The 17,662-nt window shown below is 46.3% G+C and overlaps 1 protein-coding gene across 6 annotated transcripts in view; it reads right to left on the bottom strand.

Annotated features, from left to right (window-relative positions):
• Window positions 1-17,662, bottom strand: part of Tbc1d8 (TBC1 domain family member 8) — a 105,953-nt gene that overhangs the window by 1,497 nt on the left and 86,794 nt on the right. For 2 of the 6 annotated variants that reach the window (XM_050134615.1, XM_050134618.1), the window contains 11 exons: window positions 16,635-16,785; window positions 13,082-13,296; window positions 12,153-12,270; window positions 10,174-10,459; window positions 9,160-9,289; window positions 8,926-9,024; window positions 8,383-8,451; window positions 5,461-5,701; window positions 4,983-5,048; window positions 681-770; window positions 319-416 (listed from right to left, as the gene is read on the bottom strand). In XM_050134615.1, the coding sequence (XP_049990572.1) occupies window positions 319-416; window positions 681-770; window positions 4,983-5,048; window positions 5,461-5,701; window positions 8,383-8,451; window positions 8,926-9,024; window positions 9,160-9,289; window positions 10,174-10,459; window positions 12,153-12,270; window positions 13,082-13,296; window positions 16,635-16,785 (1,563 nt within the window). Of the gene's footprint in view, window positions 1-318; window positions 417-680; window positions 771-4,982; window positions 5,049-5,460; window positions 5,702-8,382; window positions 8,452-8,925; window positions 9,025-9,159; window positions 9,290-10,173; window positions 10,460-12,152; window positions 12,271-13,081; window positions 13,297-16,634; window positions 16,786-17,662 lie in introns of those variants that run through there. The other 4 variants (XM_050134616.1, XM_050134617.1, XR_007590487.1 and 1 more) reach the window with 4 other exon arrangements.

Here is a 17,662-nt window from a genome sequence, read left to right as displayed (position 1 = left end):
TTTAGTCAAACATGGTCCTAAAGCCTCCCAGTATGTGGCATGAAGAAAACACTGATGTCTTAGCCAGGAGCATTCCTAACTTAGGCCTGCATTTCTTGTGTTAGCAGGAAGATCCTTTCCAAATTAAACCTGCCATCTCTTAGCACCCAAGAACCCTCCCTGTTCTGGGAAGTGATTAGAGGTATGAAGACTTGAATGGTATCATTTTGCGGCCTCCTGTTTAAGAGGTGACTTGATCACAACACTGGGAAGTCCTGAGATTTATGGTCTCAAGTTACTGAGATAGTTTCCTTTTTCTTCCCAAAAGCCCTTACTTACCTGGCTCATTTTGGGCAACTCTTTTTCCGTTTTATCCTTTTCTTTGGCTAAATCCTTAATCATCTGTTTCAGTTGTTTTTGATAATCAATTGTGTCACCTTGACAAAGGGAAACAGTAGTTTAAAGTCCACGAAAAACCATTAGATTAGGACAGTTAAGGGAATGGGGTCCCACTAAGAAAATTTCATAGAAAGCATTTTTATAGCTGACTACATAGGACCTTCCTGTTAAGATCTTAGAAAAGGATGAAAGCAGCAGAAGGTACTCAGTGGGCAATCAAGCAGTGTTGGCCCTGGGCTAAATGGGAACAGGAGGGAGAGGGGGTGGGCTGCTAGGAGCAAGTGGTGAAGACAGATACTTGCCATTGGGCTTACCCAATACCAGGGGTCTTGACGTTGACAACAGAGGATTCTTCAGTGGTGACTGACTGTCTCTGTCATTTTCAGTGAGTGCTTAAAAGAGAAGTATTAAAACTGAACATAGTTTCTGTTTAACTGACAAAACTAAGCCAACAGTTCCAATATTGTAAAGAGCCTTTAAAGCCAAATGAAGTAGGCAAATTCTGTTTTATAGATATGTGGACATAATAAGCATATAAATTCATATGCAGATACTGCTGATGTTCTGAGGTAACAGCAAACCCCTTCTAATACTATGAATAAACTTGACAATTACAGTGAGCATATAATAGATGTAGATGGTATAAGTGGGGGCTCTTGGTGGGAGGAGGGTTTTGAGACTGCGTCTTTACATAGCCCTGGCAGTTGTAGAACCTGTCTCTGGCTTTTTACATCATGTAGGTTTTAAATTTTTGTTTTAAAGTAGTGCTGACTTCCAAACATATTGGTGATTTTTGGTTTTTCAAGACAGGGTTTCTCTATGTGGCTGTCTTGCAAATTCCTTTGTAGACCAATTGGCCTCAAACCACCACACTGGCTTCTTTGAATTACACTAAAAGTAAAACATCAGAAGTTCAAAACATTGCTAGTAATAAAATGGTTCAATCAGTTTGAAAATTTTGGCATTTCTCAAAAACTTAGGTAAATGGTGGTTCACACCTTTAATCCCAGCGGAGGAAGGCAGATCTCTTATAATATCTACATCATGAGGTCTAGACCCAGTATCAGAACAAAAAAGTCTTCAGATAGGCAGCAGTTAAGAGCACATATTTGTGTGTGTGACACACACACTCCAGTCCCAGGAGATCTAGCCTCTAGGCAGCAGGCAAAAATGCCTATACATTTTTTAAGGTTAAACCCAGAATTCCCACTTCTGTATAGTCTACTTGGGAGTGTGGAAAATTTTTATGCAAAACTGATAGCAACACAACCACAGCAGCAGTGGTGGTCATAGCCACGGTAGACACTCCTGGCCAGAAGGACGGATTCTACAACATGGACCAGCTGAACAGTTACCAGCAGAAGCCAGACAGTAGTAGTGCACACTATAGCACACTTCAAAAACATGGAATGGTCCGGGTTGGGGGGTTTGTTTTAGGATGATGGGTCTCAGTGCATATGTAGTTTGTGGTTCGATACTATAAACGGGTAGAGACATTACTACGGTAAAGCTTTTGCTGTTTCACTTGGTTATTTGAAACTTGCCATTCCAGATTTTGTATGATAGATAACTTTTGTCACCTGTGACACCCAATGTAAGCTAGAGACAGCAGTCCTGTCCCTAGGGCAAGTCTAAAGTCCTCAAGTAGCTTTGCAGTCTATGGGGTAGGTTTGTCCCATCCACTGGTGGACTCGCTGCTGCACCAAAGCTAGCAAATGGATGTGCTATCGTGACAAGCCCTGAAGTAAAGACACTTGTCCAGTAGAGGCACAATACCAACATTGGTTTTAAAACTGTCAATTTTACAGTCTTGAATCACCTGAAAAGTGTTTAAGGAATAGAATTAAGTTGGCTAAGTTGGCTAATGGACAGCCATTTCTGGGAGATTTCTTAATTGGGCTAATAGGTGGGAAGCACCATTCTGAGAGTTTGAGGTCCTTCCCATGAGTGGGAGAGTGAACTGAGCCTTGGCATGCATTAATTCATTACTTCCCGTTCTTGTGGTTGTGATGTGGCAGCTTTGGGTTTCTGTCACCCCACAATGATGGCCTAATACCTGGAATTGTAAGCTAAATAAACTTTCCCTTTAAGGTGCTTTTTTCTGGGTATTTAACAGAGCCACAAGAAAGATTTGGTCAGCCAGACCCAACCCCACCCTCGGTGCATCTAATTTCAGTCTGGTCTTCAGGGATCCAGGAAGCAGCTACCCCATCTTATTTTCTGGCCTGTCTTTGCTTCCTGAGTTGTTCATGCCTTTTTACATTTTTCTCTTTTTCTTTTTAACCCGAGACAGGGTTTTCTGTGTTTAGCCCTGACTGTCCTGGAACTCACTCTGTAGACCAGGCTAGCCTTGAACTCCTGAGGTCCTCCTGTTTCTGCCTCCCATGTGCTAGGATTAAGGTCATGAGCCACTACTGCCTGGCTTCACTTTAAAAATCTTAATTTTTAATTCATTCCCCTTCATACATTGATATACTTCTGTTTATACGTTTTGGGCATTACTTGACAACCTTTTCCATTTATGCTGTATTTTAATAGTTTTTTAGTCTAACATTTAAAACCTCATGCTTTTATTTTTCATTACTTCGTTTTCAAACCTGCTCCTTATTTAGAAGTTAAACTTTCCCCTACACTTTTCTGTTTTTTTTTTCTTGATCTCTTGCTCTTTTCTCTTCCCCCTCAGTAGCAGCTTCCCTGCCTCCACCTGTGTTTTCCTTCTATTAAACTGCTTTTCTTCCATCTTTCTCATATTACCACATTTACCCTAAATAATTTCATAACAATTTACAGTATTACCATTTTCCATTCTATAGTCATCAGTGCTATCTTTGGTTTTAACTAAACAGGTAAGACATGGTCATTGCACATTCATCCTGTTGAAAGGGGCTCAAAAGGTCCTAGCCTTTCCTGAGGCCCAATGGGCAGTTGACAGTTGCTAGAGGAAGAAACATTTTCTTCCTAGTCAGGTGTCTGTACCTGCAGATAACACCTCATTCTCAGCTATGCTTACTGAGTGGTCAGAAGAAAAAGACAAAATAGGAATGGGAAGGGTTTATATTAAATGTTACACATATATGGAAATGTATAATATGTATACTCTTAAAACATCTTAAGTTATAAATGCTTTAAAATGATCATTTACTTCTAAGAGCATTAAAGACAAGCCGATTCAAATCTGGGATCAAGAAGTCAGTAAAAAGCCAGGGAAAGAGAGTCAGCAATGTAGTTGAAAAAAACAAGGAAATTTTTGAAAGCAAAGGGAGGAGCTAGGGAGAGGGCTTCCCATGCAAGCATAACGACCCAAGTTCAAATCTTCAGAACTCATGTAAAAGCTGAATATGTTGGTACACTTTTAATAGTTCCAAGTGCTCTTATGGGGAGATAGATGTAGACAAGAGAATCCCTGGAAGCTCTGTACAGACCAGCCAGCCTGGTAGTACAAAGCTGCAAACAACATTGACCCCTTTGAAACATGGTGAGAGATGAGAATGGACACTCGGTCCTCTGACTTCCATATGTGCATACACAGATTTTTTAAAAAACGTTGGGAATGAAAAAAAATCAAGACCACTCACCAACACGAAAGTTATGTGACCAAGAAGAAACATCATGGATGGAGGAGAAGGGTGATGAAATACTGCATTCAAACATCAATCAAAAGGTTTTAAAAAGCATGACCATAGGCTGGAGAGATGGCTACTCTTCCAGAGGATTTAGGTCTAATCCCAGTACCCATGTGGCAGCTCACAACCATCTAAACTCTAGTCCCAAGAGATGACACCCTCCTCTGGCCTCTGCAAGTACCAGGCATGCACATGGTACATACTTAAATGTGGACAAAACACCCATACACTTTTAAAAAATATGACAATTACAACTCATCAAGTGACCAAAACCTTAGAATGTATTCATTTAAGTTATAGCAAGAAATTGGTTAGATTTAAAGATAATTCTGTTCAGTCATATCAAAAAGTTCCAAGAAAATTGAAATCTTAAAGGAAAAGCCCAACTGTACAAAAGCAGAACTGCTTTTCTGGAACCCTAAACAGCCAGGAAAAATAAGATGCAATATAGTCCATGTCCTAGGATTATTTGCTGACAGAACAGAAATGTATTACTAAAATCTACATCAGTCTCCATCAGTGATTCAAAGATAGATGTATCACAATACCTGATCTCAAATTTGCTACATAGCCATAGTATCAAAAACTGCATGATGAGGGAGGGACATGACAACTTTAATCCCAGCACTTGGGAGGCAAAGGCAGACAAATCTCTGTGGCCAGCCTAGGCTACAGAGCAAGTTCCAGGACAGTCAAGGTTACTCAAAAAACCAAAACAGCAACAACCCCCCAACATGATACTAACAAAAACAGACACAAAGGCCAATGGAATAGAATACAGGACCAAGAAATCCACATAATTATATCCAACCAATCTTAAACGAGTCTAAAAATGCATGGGGGTGGGAGGAGTAGAGTCTCTAATAAATGGTGCCGGGAAAACTATCCACATGGAGAAAAGGGAAACTAAATTTAGAACTGGTCACTGTCCTGCACAAAGTTGGCCTTGTGTTAAAGCAGAGCCCAAAATGACTTTCTTACCTGGTGGGATGTGAAGCCTGTATAGCAGCTTAATCTTTTCATTCATTTCTCCATTGTACATAATGTCTGCAAATTCAAGAAAGAGACCGGGTCCAAATGAATCCTATTATCATGGCTTCAGCTCAGATTAATGCCAGTGCTTGTTGCTCTTAGTACCCTCAGCCCAAATGCACCCCATACTAGAAATGACTGTAATGCAGGATAACCTCATGACTTTTCGAAGACTTTGGTTTTATGCACAACAAACTATGATCGCACCTTAGGTATCAAGGAGAACAGGTCAGTGGCTTTAAATATGGAGAGCCAAGTCCCTCTCCTCCCCAAAGGACAAGGATAACCCTAACAGGAGCCTGTAGAGCAATATTTTAAAATCATGGGATAATTATAAACACATTGTGTGGATCCGCCTAGCAGCAATTCACCTCATCTGTCCACAGATAAATGCCAAACCTTACAGTGAAGGCCTAAAGAGTCATACCTAGACAGCTTACGAAGGCTTTGAACTCCATGAGCTGGTCCATGTTGTCATCCAGGAGCCTGAAGGTTCTCTCAGCGAGGATCTCTGTGTGGACGCCACAGGTCCACGGAGATACCAACTGGAACATATGTGCAAACTGCCGGGCGTCGATGCGGTACTGCTCGGCATAGGGCCTGCTGGGATCATGGCGCAGGGGCATGGGCCTGGGGTGCTCCCAGTAACAGCTCATCATGTGTGCTCTCTTAAAGCATGAGGGGAGAAAAGGCTGTTACACAGGGCCGTGAGTGCCCCAGAAAGTGCTGCTTATTGAGACTGACCAGACAGGTGAACACCTTGCCAAAGTCAGCAAAGCCTGGAATTAAACATCCCTCAACAGGAAGATGGCTACGGTCTTGTTATCTTTGCCAAAGGGAATATGAATTTTGATTTCATTACAAAAGTTTTAATTTTTTTATAAAAAGATTTTGTGATAAAGTATACATGACACAATTTATCATTTTATGCAGTTTTAGAAGTGTAGTTCAGTTGGTGTAGTTTTAATTATGAGATTTTTATTATTTTCACTGAAAATGGCTATTGGAGATTCACATGGATTTACAGAACATGGAAGGAGTCAGTAGTGTAGGCTGCCTGTAGGTCAGGGTGATGAAGGTTTGAAGCACAGAGGTAGAAGTCTCTTTTCCTATTTTCTGAATTCTTACCATGTGCATATTAATAACTTAAAGAAGTGGTACAGTCAAGTCCCAGGAACTCATTAAAAACTAAAGCAATGTGTCCATGGTCTCAACTGGAGGGAAAATCAACATCACATGTCTGGGCTCAGAAACTCGAAGGACTACTGAAGATCAATAAAATAAATGCTATCAGCACCAATCCTCTTGTTCATATCTCTTTCCTTTCTATGTGGTACTAAGGACCTGAGCTCAGGGGCCTGCCCATGCAAGGGATGCCGGCTAGTTTTAATTGTGAACACAATCCAGAACCACGTGAGAAGAAACAATAAGAAATTACTAGATCAAGTTGGGGAGGAGGGGAGTGTCTTGGTTGATAATTGATGTAGAAGACCCATCCCATTGTGGGAAACATTCCCTAGACAGAGGGTTCTGAGAAGAGAAAGCTAGCTGCAAGCAAGCAAAGATACGTTTGTTTTCTTTGCTCTTGATTGAGGATGTGATGTAATGTGACTAGCTGGTTAAGTTTCTGCCTTGACCTCCCCAAAATAATGAACTGTAACCTGGAATTAGGAGTTAAACCAACCCTTTCCTCAAGTGTTTGGAAGTGGGGGTCAGGATATATTGTCATAGCAATAGAAATAAAACTACATAAAACAGCTAACATTCCACTACAGTCTGGGCTACATCCCAAGCCCCCCTCCCATGTTTATGTGTGTTTGTGTGCACAGGGAACAATTTGTGGATACAGGCTTTCTCCGAACACAGGTTTCTGAGAAATGAACTCAGGTCTTCAAACTTGGTGGCAGGCATTTTTTACCTGGTCAGTCTTTATTTGCCAGCCCCTAGTTTTGTTGTCCCACTATGTAGCCCTGCTTAGCTTCAAACTCCCGACCTGCCTCAGCCTCTCATTTGCTCAGGTTATAGGCATGCACCACCATGCCCATTCTTCTTTAATTGAGAGAATATTTAGATTAGTTGGTCAGAGACGATGCCTGTGAGTCCTATGCATGCGGAAGGAGGAAATAAAGTGAGGATAACGTGTTCAGTTAAACCTAGTGAGTAATTCTAAAACAAGGTGAGATTTCTGTGTAGCCCCTACGGAAACAAAATTCTGGTTCAGAGGGCAAAAGATGCACTTAAAACTCAACCAGAAGACAGTGTGCCCACATGACTTGACCATTAAAGTGACACACTACACAAAAGCTAAAAGTAAAAGTACTCTGGAGACAGGCAGGTGGATATCTGTAAGTGCCAGGCCAGCCAGGGATACATAGTGAGTTCCTGGGGGAGGGAGGTAAGTAAGAAAAATAACACTGGCAGGCCTTTCTCAAATGGTATGCTCTGCAAGGTGGCTTACCTAACAACCTGTAACTTTACCCAAATACCCAAAAATTGGAACTCTAGTTTGCTATACTATTTACAGCTAAAAATAAAACTGGGCTCTGGAACATCAGAACACATGCAAGAGGCAGTATCTGTTGACAAAGTGTTAGGGTGAGAGATTAAAATTTTTAAAAAAATTAATTGGGTAAATTGCACATGCCTATAATCCTATCTACATTAGACATGGGACCATCTACCAAGCTAGAAGCCACCCTGGGCAACTTAGACCCACTTCAAAAGAATTTAAATTATGTACCCTAAAAAGCCAGCTAGAAGACATGATGCAACAATGATAATAATAGATTTATGCAGCACAAGGAAGTGTTGACATCACCAAGGGCAACTAGATGACACGGCTGCAGACCAACCACAGAATATAAAACTGATACATGTGTACTATGAGGTCATTTCAGAATAGCCACTGCTTCTCTGCTCTGGACGAGGAAACCACACTCACTAGGACTCAGAGCAGTGGAAGTCAGACCACAGCACAGCATTGCTGCCTCTCCATCAGCGCATAGCTGCTGGGGTGTAACAGCTGCACAAGCCCTGTCTGGCTGTCCTGGGATAATACTAGCTCCTCCCTTCATGTGCCAGCCAAGCCAGCCTGAGGCTGGACCCCAAGGAAGAGCAACACACACAAGAGGCATGTACCTGTGGACAGAGTGTTAATGTAGGGTTTTCTGATTAAAGAAAGTCGGTGAGCAGCTCTAGCCTATGCTACCAAAAAAAAAAAATCACACATGGCAGGTCTCCTCAAGCAACCATTAGCCTTATAAGAAGCCACAGGCCCACAGGCAGACTGGGCCCTCTGGGCTAGGACCTGGCTCATGGCCCAGGACTCCCCTCCCCCCAGATTTCCTACCTTGAATAAGTCATAGAGTTCGTCAAGGTCTTCGGGAAGAATGGAGACTTCCGGAATAACGACGCGGAGCTTAGGGAAAGAATTAACAGTGATGGACTAACACCCAGGTGTACCCCTGCACCCCTGGGATCATCAGAGGAAGGGCGGGGACACGGGCAGCACCCTTGTCTCAGTCGCATCAACTCCTATAGTCTCCCAGGTAGTTTCCCTTCAGCATCTTTCTATTTTGCACATGTTCTGAGCCAATGTATTAAGTTTTAATGGAGATGAGAACACTGAGGTTCAAAAGAAGAACACTAACTGCAGCCCATCTGCCTGAGCATTCCATAGTCCCTACTCCATCTCCTCCTAAACCATAGCCCTTACCCGTTTTATAACCATGGAAACTGAGGCTCCCAATAGTTCACAATTGACTCCTAAAATTTCATCACATTCCATGTGACACTGTGGCAGTTTTTAGTTCACTGAGAAAGAGGGAGAAAAGGAAGCAGTACTCGCAATCAGCTCCATCCCATGAGCCCCAAGGAGGTGTCCTCTGCTCACCACATTCTGCTTGGTGGTGTCCTCGTGACCTTGTAGGACCCTGATCCTGTGCTTGCAGCGCAGGTGCTCAATCTGCTCCACAGACTGGTTCCCAAATTTCTGCACAGACATGGGCCTGCTGAGTCCAAAGCCAGCAAGATGCCGCCAGCAACCCTCCCTCCACATCTACATCCCAGGCACACTTCTGTCTCCAACTAGCAAGAGTCTTGAGGGATGGAACAGGGGTTCCTGTACCTCATAAGAGTCCCGGATCAGGTCAGCAATGTCGGTCACTGGATAGGGCTCCTGGTCATCAGAGAAAAAGGCATGGTGGCTGCCAATGGGGGGCCCTGGGCTGTCTTCATTCTTAATGTGATCTAGAAACCTGAGCACACCCCCATAGTTAAAGCCCACATCTACCCTCATCTAGAGATCACATGAGTATAAGCACACACTCAGACTCTAACATTTGGAGTAGCGCAAGGCACCATACACTATGGTCACTCTAGCAGGAACAGCCAACATACCCCAAAAGTCAGGCTTGCGCACTGCTAAGCCTTGAGACTCCCCAGTGAAGTAGCATCAACTGTGCCTGTGTGGTTTTGAACTTCCAACATACTCTGAAAAGAAACCATCTACTTGTCTCCCAGACGCACGGTCCAGGCTCAACCTTGTCTGATTTTCTGTCACTGTAGCTCACTTAACCACCACACCAGTGATTCTCGCTCTTTCCAATGCTGCCACCCTTTAATACAGTTCATGTGGAGATCTCCAACATGAAATTATTTTGTTGCTACTTCATAACTAATTTTGCTACTGTTATGAATCATAATGTTATTATCTAATATGCAGGATATCTATTTGACCCCCAAAGGGGTGGGGACCCACAGGTTGAGAACTGATGCCCTATACCTGACCTTTCCAGTTGGCTACCTATACATGCATCAGCATTTCCTGTCAGTCCTCAGTTCTTAACAGTGTGTAGCATTAAAACATTTCATCTTGGAAGAAGAGCACGTAGGGCCCTATTCTCCCTGAACTCTTATTTAGCAGGAAGAGTGAGAGAAGATGGCAGCCTTCTTTGCCTCCCATTGGTAGTGCCACATGACACTCATTCTGGAGAGACCACAGGATGGCAGGTGCCAAGGGGCAGTGTGGAACAGAAAGCTTCCACACATGTTGTGGCCTCCCTCTGTGGTCATCCAGTGCCCCAGTCGCAACCTACTTCATTGCCCACACTAGCCACAGGAGGAAGCAGGCAGAGCCCACCTGCTGAGGATCATCAGGGCCTGCCCATCATCCTTGCTGCTGCACAGCTCCTCCGCATTGGCTTCCAGCACGGCTAGCCCCAGCTGGAAGATGGCCTTGATCCCATCGTAGAAGAAGCAGTCGACGACATTCACAGCACTCTCCAGGGGCATGATGCTGAGGAACAGAGTCAGGAACCAGGACAGAGAGATGGACGCCAGTGCCGAGAGGTCGTTCATGTGCTCCGCCAGCTCTGGGAGGTGCTCCTTGATGAGCTCCTCAAAGACAGACTGGTCCACCTGAGCCCCTGCCAAAGAGATCAGGAAGCTCTGGTGGGGAAGACTCATGCTCTCCGGGGCGGCTGAAAGGAAGCTTGCTCTAAACCTTAGTAAGGTGATGTCATGAAGCAAGATCTGAGTCCAGAAGAGGACATGTGTTTGGTTCACTAATTCTTGGCAGCTGACCAGTCATTCCATATAAGAACAAGCTTTCCAAAGAAACAGTGCTTAGTCAACTGGTTATCAATGTGGGGTAGAGGGGAGTCCTAACCCCTAACCTTACCTTACACATAGAAAAATACATTGGAAACAAACCATAGACCTAAAGACAAATGCTCATAATTTAGAACTTCTAGAAGAAAATATAGGAACAAGACAGAATTATCTTAAGATGTAAAACGTGCTAACCACTAAAAACATTAAAAATCCCCTTCTTTGCCAGGCAGTGGCACACACCTTTAATCCTAGCACTCAGGAGGCAGAGGCAGGGGATCACACTCAGGTCATAAGGCTCGGCACACAGCACTTTATTGACAGGGTCATCTTGCCTGCCCTGACACCTCCGTTTTAGTTGTGATTTTTTGTTTTGTTTTTTAATACAGGGTCTCTCTATGTAGGCCTGGTTGGCCTGGAACTCACAGACTACCTCCTTCTGCCTCCCAAGTGCTAGGGTTCAAGGTGTGCATCACCATGCCCAGCTACCCTAACTTTAAACCACTTTGACTGCTCGTCTGGATTACTAAGAAGTAGCCCCCCCCGCCCCTCCCCCCAAGAATAGTGCCAAACTCAAACAATGCATTGCTTTCTCCACTAGGAGGCTGTGGGGACATGAGATTGTACAGATCCGCATCTAATCCATACCAGAGGCAGATCTAGCCAGTGCAGGCTGTGCGGCTCTAGGCCCCCCAAGTCCCTGCTATGATTAGGATATGACTGAATCTTGCCCGGTCTTGGAGGGTCTTGGGTAAGGCTTGGTTTCCAGGGTGGTGTGACTTGGAGGCAGGGCCGAATGAGAGGTGCTTGGGTTTGGGGGACAAGACACAGTTCTCCTGCAAGACTGAAACAAACGGAGCAGGTGTGTCCTTACCTAACTCTCTCTGCTTCCTGGTTAGAGATATGACCAACATGCTTCAACAAGCATTCCCACTATGGAGCCCTCGCCAGAACTCAACTGTGCAGGGACTGTACCCTCCAACCTTCAAAACTGAGCTAAACCTACTACCTGTCTCTAAGTAACCAGCACCAAATATTTCCTTATAGCAACAACCACAAAACAAAACAGAACGGACCAATATAAGTCCAGACAGGAAAGAAAAAAAATCCTTTCTCACAATCTCCTTCTGTGAGGGTCTCCTCCAGGGGACGGGGACATCTGCACAAGTTGGCTTGGTAACCCAGAGGATGCCACTCCCTTTCCAGGCCACAGCATCCATGCGAGGCCACCGGTGTTTCACACTGATCTGTTCCTTGGACCTAAAGGTTTTCCCTTCCCTCTTATATATTCAGCTATTTATTTCAGTGTGCTTGTTTTTTCAGTGCAAACTCATTAGGTGTTTCACAGAATTACCTGGTTTTCTCTATTGCTACAACACAGAGAACTTCCCTGAGTTAAACGATGCGTATGTGCGCAGACTGCCTAAGGGGAGCAGAGGCGGGTTACAGGCAGGGTTGACGGTGACTACCTTCCCCAGATACAGAGGAGGAGAAAGGCAGGCAGTTTACCGATCACCCGGTGGTTGAAGTAATCCGGCAGCATCCGCTCACAGACGGCAACCAGCAACCAAAAGGCTTCCTCCTCTTTGGCATACAGCAGCAACACAGAGGTCAGAATGTTCATGGACTGCACAGAGGGTCACAGAAGTGACAGTTAGTGTCCAGGCCACCTAGTGCCACACAAACATTCAAAAGCCCACAACTGAGGGGCTGGAGGTGGACAAGCACTACCCTGGCCTACACAAAGCCCTGGCTCTGAACTTCAAAACAAAATAAGCCCAAGCAACCCACAGGAGAAGCAACTGTAGCTGAAAGACCCAGCACTCCCCAAGCAGAACAACCCCCAGAAGTGGGACAGTAATGAGCTGCAGGTAGCTGGGGCACGGCTTTAGGCTTGGTCAATAACAGCCGTCTTCTGTACACTCAGCAGATGGACACACATACACTTTGTTCACCCACTGACTTTGCTGATTCACCGACAAGTTAAATCTTATATCTGTCAGAGCTTCTAACCCAGTCTTCTGCCAGACTGTTGTCTGAATTCCCTGGACTTCCACTTTGTGCTTGCTGGCTGCATCCTCCCACTGGGAAGAGCTCAAAGAACTCTCTATGCACATTTCCAGCAGGAAGGTGCCTGGCCCAGGTCACCCTGTCCTCCACAAACACACTGCCGCTTCGGTTCTACCATTTCTGCATCGGTCTCAGCAGTAATTAGCCCGCTCCGTCTCCACTGTGCTGGGGAGATGAGATGCAAGCATGGCTGCCCATCCTAACCTCCACCCCCACGTCCTCCTTCCCAGAGGATCAGCCTGTCTGACCGGACAGCAGTTTGCTGTATTGATTCTGGGGAGGTGCTTAGCTAGATGGCTGGAAATGAGCAGAAACCCGGGGCGATCACTGAACACAGGGTTCTCATGCCTCCATACACACCACTTCACCTGGCAGTAGCCAATCTTGGGGTTCCGGTGGGCATAGGCTGTCAGCACTCGCCTCAAGGCAGCAATACCCGTTTCTTTCTGGAAGGCAGGGTGCTCAGGCAGAGAACGGTGCAGGTCCCGCTCTATCTCGTCTGTCACCAGGCAGCATCTGCCCAGCGACTGCTCCACCAAATTTCCATAGTACCCAGGGTGCGAGGCGAGGTCCGTCACAGCGTCTGAGGATTGGAGAGCGACATTTCAAGATGACATGGTTATCACGATGGTGTCGCGACAGGTGAGGGGCACGTGAATATGTGCCAAAAAAAACATTCTGAGACTTCACTTCTGTCAGGTGGCCGGGCTCAAAGAATAGCGACACGAAGGGAAGCAGCTTTCCAAGAATAACGTCATACAGAAAGAGCAAGGATAGCGTCATACAGAAAGAGCAAGGATAGCGTCATACAGAAAGAGCAAGGATAGCGACATACAGAAAGAGCAAGGAGAGGTTCATCCACAAATCAGGGTGGAGCCCGACAACGGAGCCCATGCTGCTTTCAATTCCCAACACACACCCAAAGCAGTCAAGTTATTAATATGCTTTTAATAAGCTGTGCCACCCAGATATGCACATGTCCACATACAATTTTTGTGTTAATTCCACAAAAAAAATTGTCCTGCATCTCTGGTCAAAGCACACAAGAAAGCACGACCCAGGTTAATTAAGGCTAACAATGCTGGGAGCCGATTTGAGTGGCTGCCATTACAAGATGGCATTTGGCCCCGTCCTCGCTTGATAAATAACTTCCTATTAGACAATGCAGTGGGAACCATGCCTCTCGCATATGTGCTTAGGGCCAATTCCGTGGTCAGGAGCATCTGCAGGCGTGCATCAGCTAATCTAGGCACGATTCGTTTCTATAATAGAGATTGCAGTTCTTCCACCAGAAAACAGGGTGAGTTGTTGTGATCTAGCTGCCCACACTCCCCCTGACCTGCAGGGGAACTTCCTTGTGGTCTGTAATTGACAGGGATGTTCCCCTGCTTTCTTTCAGGCGGGTGGGTCTCCAGAAAAGCAGTTAAAGTATCAAAGGTTGGAGGCAGACTCCCTATATAAGCAGCTGCAGCTCAGAGCTCGGGGCCCCTTGCTTCCTGCTCTCCCTTTAACCAAGAGGCTCCAATAAAGCGTGATTTGGGAAGAATCCTCGTCTGGTGGCTGTCCCTTCCTGCTGGTCAGGGAGTTCGCCGCATAACAAACCACTGGCAAGCAGCCCACAGCAGCTGGCAGGAACAACCCAGAGCAGGATGGCCACCACCCCAGAGCCAAGGCCCTGGTTTCAGCTGGGCCAGTAGTACTGAGGGACAGATGACTGGTGGGTGTGAGGAAATCTGTCCACTCACCAGGCTACCTCAGAACACACAAGGTAGAGGGAGCAGAAATATGTCTAATTCTGTCTCAGAGATTAGATAAGGATTAAATTCTAGAGAGTATAGTCAAAACAGCCCTCTGCCTCAACTCTCCTCTTAAGTGAGCAGCTGTGATCCCATCATCACAACAGCATTCACATGTAACAGGACGTTTCTCACAGGTAACGGGATGTTTCTCACAGGTAACGGGACGTTTCTCACAGGTAACGGGACGTTTCTCACAGGTAACGGGACGTTTCTCACAGGTAACGGGACGTTTCTCACCCAGGTGGACACAAACCAGCACCTAAAGGATGTGTTCACACATGTTGAGGGGCCCGAGGACTGAAGCCCACAGCATTTAACAGACGGTACTCAGAGACAGCAACCTCGCTCCGTCTGCTCACTCCCTCACCTGCATCTCAATTATGAGCAAGTGCTTTTCAGTGAGTTCAGAAACACAGAAGGCGTTGACGGGTTTAAAGGTGGGGCTTCCATGCTGTGTCTCTGATGGGCAGTGGCTGGAGCACAGTGGGAAGCAGGAAGGTGGCCCACTGCAGTCATGGGCTATGCCATAGGAGAAGCTTCGAGGAACACAGCCAGAGCTGAGGCTGTGGGTTGCTACACAACAGGAGAGGGGTGGGACCAAACTGATGCCAGGGGGAGAAAAGGGACAACGAGGGTCACTAGCAAAGGTGACTGTGAGGAAAGAGCAGGGAAGGTTCCACCCGCGTGTGGAGGTTTGAGTGAGGACGGCTCATCTATTTGAGACCTTGGTTAGCTGGACAGTTTAGGAAAGACTAGGAGGTGTGGCCTTGTTGGCGGAAGTGTGTCACTGGGGTTGGCTTTGGGACTTCAAAAGTCCATGTCAGGCCCAGCTTGTTTCTGTGTCTGTATGTCTCTGTCATTCTCTGGGTCTGTCTTTGTCCCTGTCCCTCCCCTCTTTGCCTGCAGCTTGCAGGTTCCATGTGAGCGCTCAGCTACTGCTGCAGCAGCATGCCCGTCTTTCTGCTGCCAGGCTCCCCAACATGACGGCCATGATTAACCCTCTGACGCTGTAAGTAAGCCAATCCAGCTCATTTTATGAGTTCTTTGGTCATGGTGTCTCTTCAAAGCAACACAACAGTCAGACAGACACTGAGGAAGAGGGAACAGGGACAGGATGCTGCCCAGGCACAGCTTCTTGGAGGCTCACCAGTGACCACAGCACAGCAGACTCACAGGGTAGCAGTCCCTGACTATGTACCCACAGCACCCGACAGGGGCTCAGTTCCCACAAATGGCAGGGCCTTCCCTTTTCCTAGCAGGACATCATCATCCCTCATGGGTGGGGAGAAGCCTGGTCTTGGTTCAGCCTGAGTGCGAAGCTTCTGAAGGCCGTGTCTCAGCCATCCCTCAGTGAGCACTCTGTGAGACTCCAGGATGGTACCCAGCAGGCAGGGAGAAGGACTGCCCTCCTACTGAGTCCAGATGAGGCCATCACTGATGATCACGTGGTGCTGAACGGCAGACAGGACAGCAGTACAGCCACACCTCACTGGGTGCCTTATTTCCAGTGACAGAAACTACACTGGGGGATTCAACTCCGCAAATACAGCTTTTCTGGTTCATCTACATGAGCTCTCACAGCCAATTAGACACACCACTTCCGGGTAGTTCTTTATAGCCCAGGCTGCCTTGAACTCATTATGCTATCTGAAGCTGGCCTTTAATTTCCGGTCCTCTTGCCTCCTCTTCCCAAATGCTGGAATCTTAGGCATATGCTACCACACTTTATGCAATGCTAGAGGGTTTTTGTTTTTAGTTCTTAGTACTATGGACAGACTTATAGTTTTATTTACGTCTTTTATCTTTTGTGGGAGAAGGGGTGAGACCATCTTGCAGGCTTAGAACCTGCGCTCCTACCCCAGCCTCTCCAGAGCTGAAATTATAGGTGCACCGCAGCATCCAGCCACGGTTAAGTGATAAGAAGTCACTGCCCTGGACCTCACGTTTTCTAAGAAGGCACCATAGCTAACCAACGTAGCAGCGGCTTCCAACTCCACACTGGGGATTTACGGAAACAGTCTGAAGACAAGAGGACGTCATCCTCACGCACTGCTGCTCACAGGAGGCCTGCTCCTGAGTCTATTCCAGAGATCACAGAAAGCTTGACTATGCCAAGACCCACCTGAGAAAAGCAGCCACAGCCTTCCACGTAAAGACTCGGGGATCCCCATGGCCACCAGCTTCCGGATCTTCTCAGTGCGAAACATACACACGGTCCTGCCGTACTCCACGAAGTGGTCGTTCCACAGACTGATTTTTATCTGCTCCCGGGACTGGAAGGGAAACATCTGTTAACGGGCCAGGCAGCCCATCCGCACACAGCACTGGTCTAATAGTGTCTCTGTTTATCAGGGACTGACAGGAAGAGCAGCGGTAACTGTTCACACGGCAAAACATGGCTGTGCCTCTGCGGGGCATAAAGGAGGCCGGACAAGTAACACAGAGCGCCAGACCCTCAGGGACCTCGTGCAACATCTGTGCAAACAAGATGCAAGGTTCATAGTAGGAACTGGTCCATCCAAGGCCTAGAGCAGCTCAAACTGGATGGGAGAGAGGGGTACAGTGGAGAACTGGGGTAAGGCTTTGGGGCACTGATGCAGGGCCAACTGCTAAAACACCACTCGACCCCAGCGACAGAGGGAGTGAAAGGCACCTGATGGGTCCTGTGTTTCCTGACAGACAAAGGGATAACTGAAACCTGACCCAAAAAAATTACCTTCACACACCACATACATGTCTGGTGCCCACAGAGGTCAGAAGAGTGTGTTGGCTCCCCTGGAACCAGAGGTAGGGATGGATGGTTCTGAACCACCATGGGAACTCAGCGGGAAAACAAGAATTTTAACCACTGAGCCACCTCTCCATCCCCCATTCTCATCATCAGAAATAAGGGACACATTATTTCTCTAAAAGTCCTATGAAACTATCCACATGTCAGTGACATTAGGACCTTTTATGATTACTCATAATAACTGCTGTCTAATGATGTGAGTAATATATCCATAGTCTAGCATTCCCCTTCATTTAGACAAGAAATGACTGGACAGACTGTGAAAAGCAACTGAGAAGATCAGTGTGGACTGTAAAGCGCTGACAACTGACCCAGGATCTTGGGTGGCTGGGAAGCAGCATGGCCGATAATAGCACTAG

Source organism: Alexandromys fortis, unplaced genomic scaffold, assembly GCF_014885135.2.
Source record: "Alexandromys fortis isolate MF-2015 unplaced genomic scaffold, M_Fortis_MF-2015_v1.1 scaffold_20, whole genome shotgun sequence".
In the NCBI taxonomy this organism is placed as follows: Eukaryota; Metazoa; Chordata; class Mammalia; order Rodentia; family Cricetidae; genus Alexandromys; species Alexandromys fortis.
The sequence above is the reverse complement of the archived record's forward strand: the minus strand, read 5'-3'. Positions and strand labels throughout refer to the sequence as shown.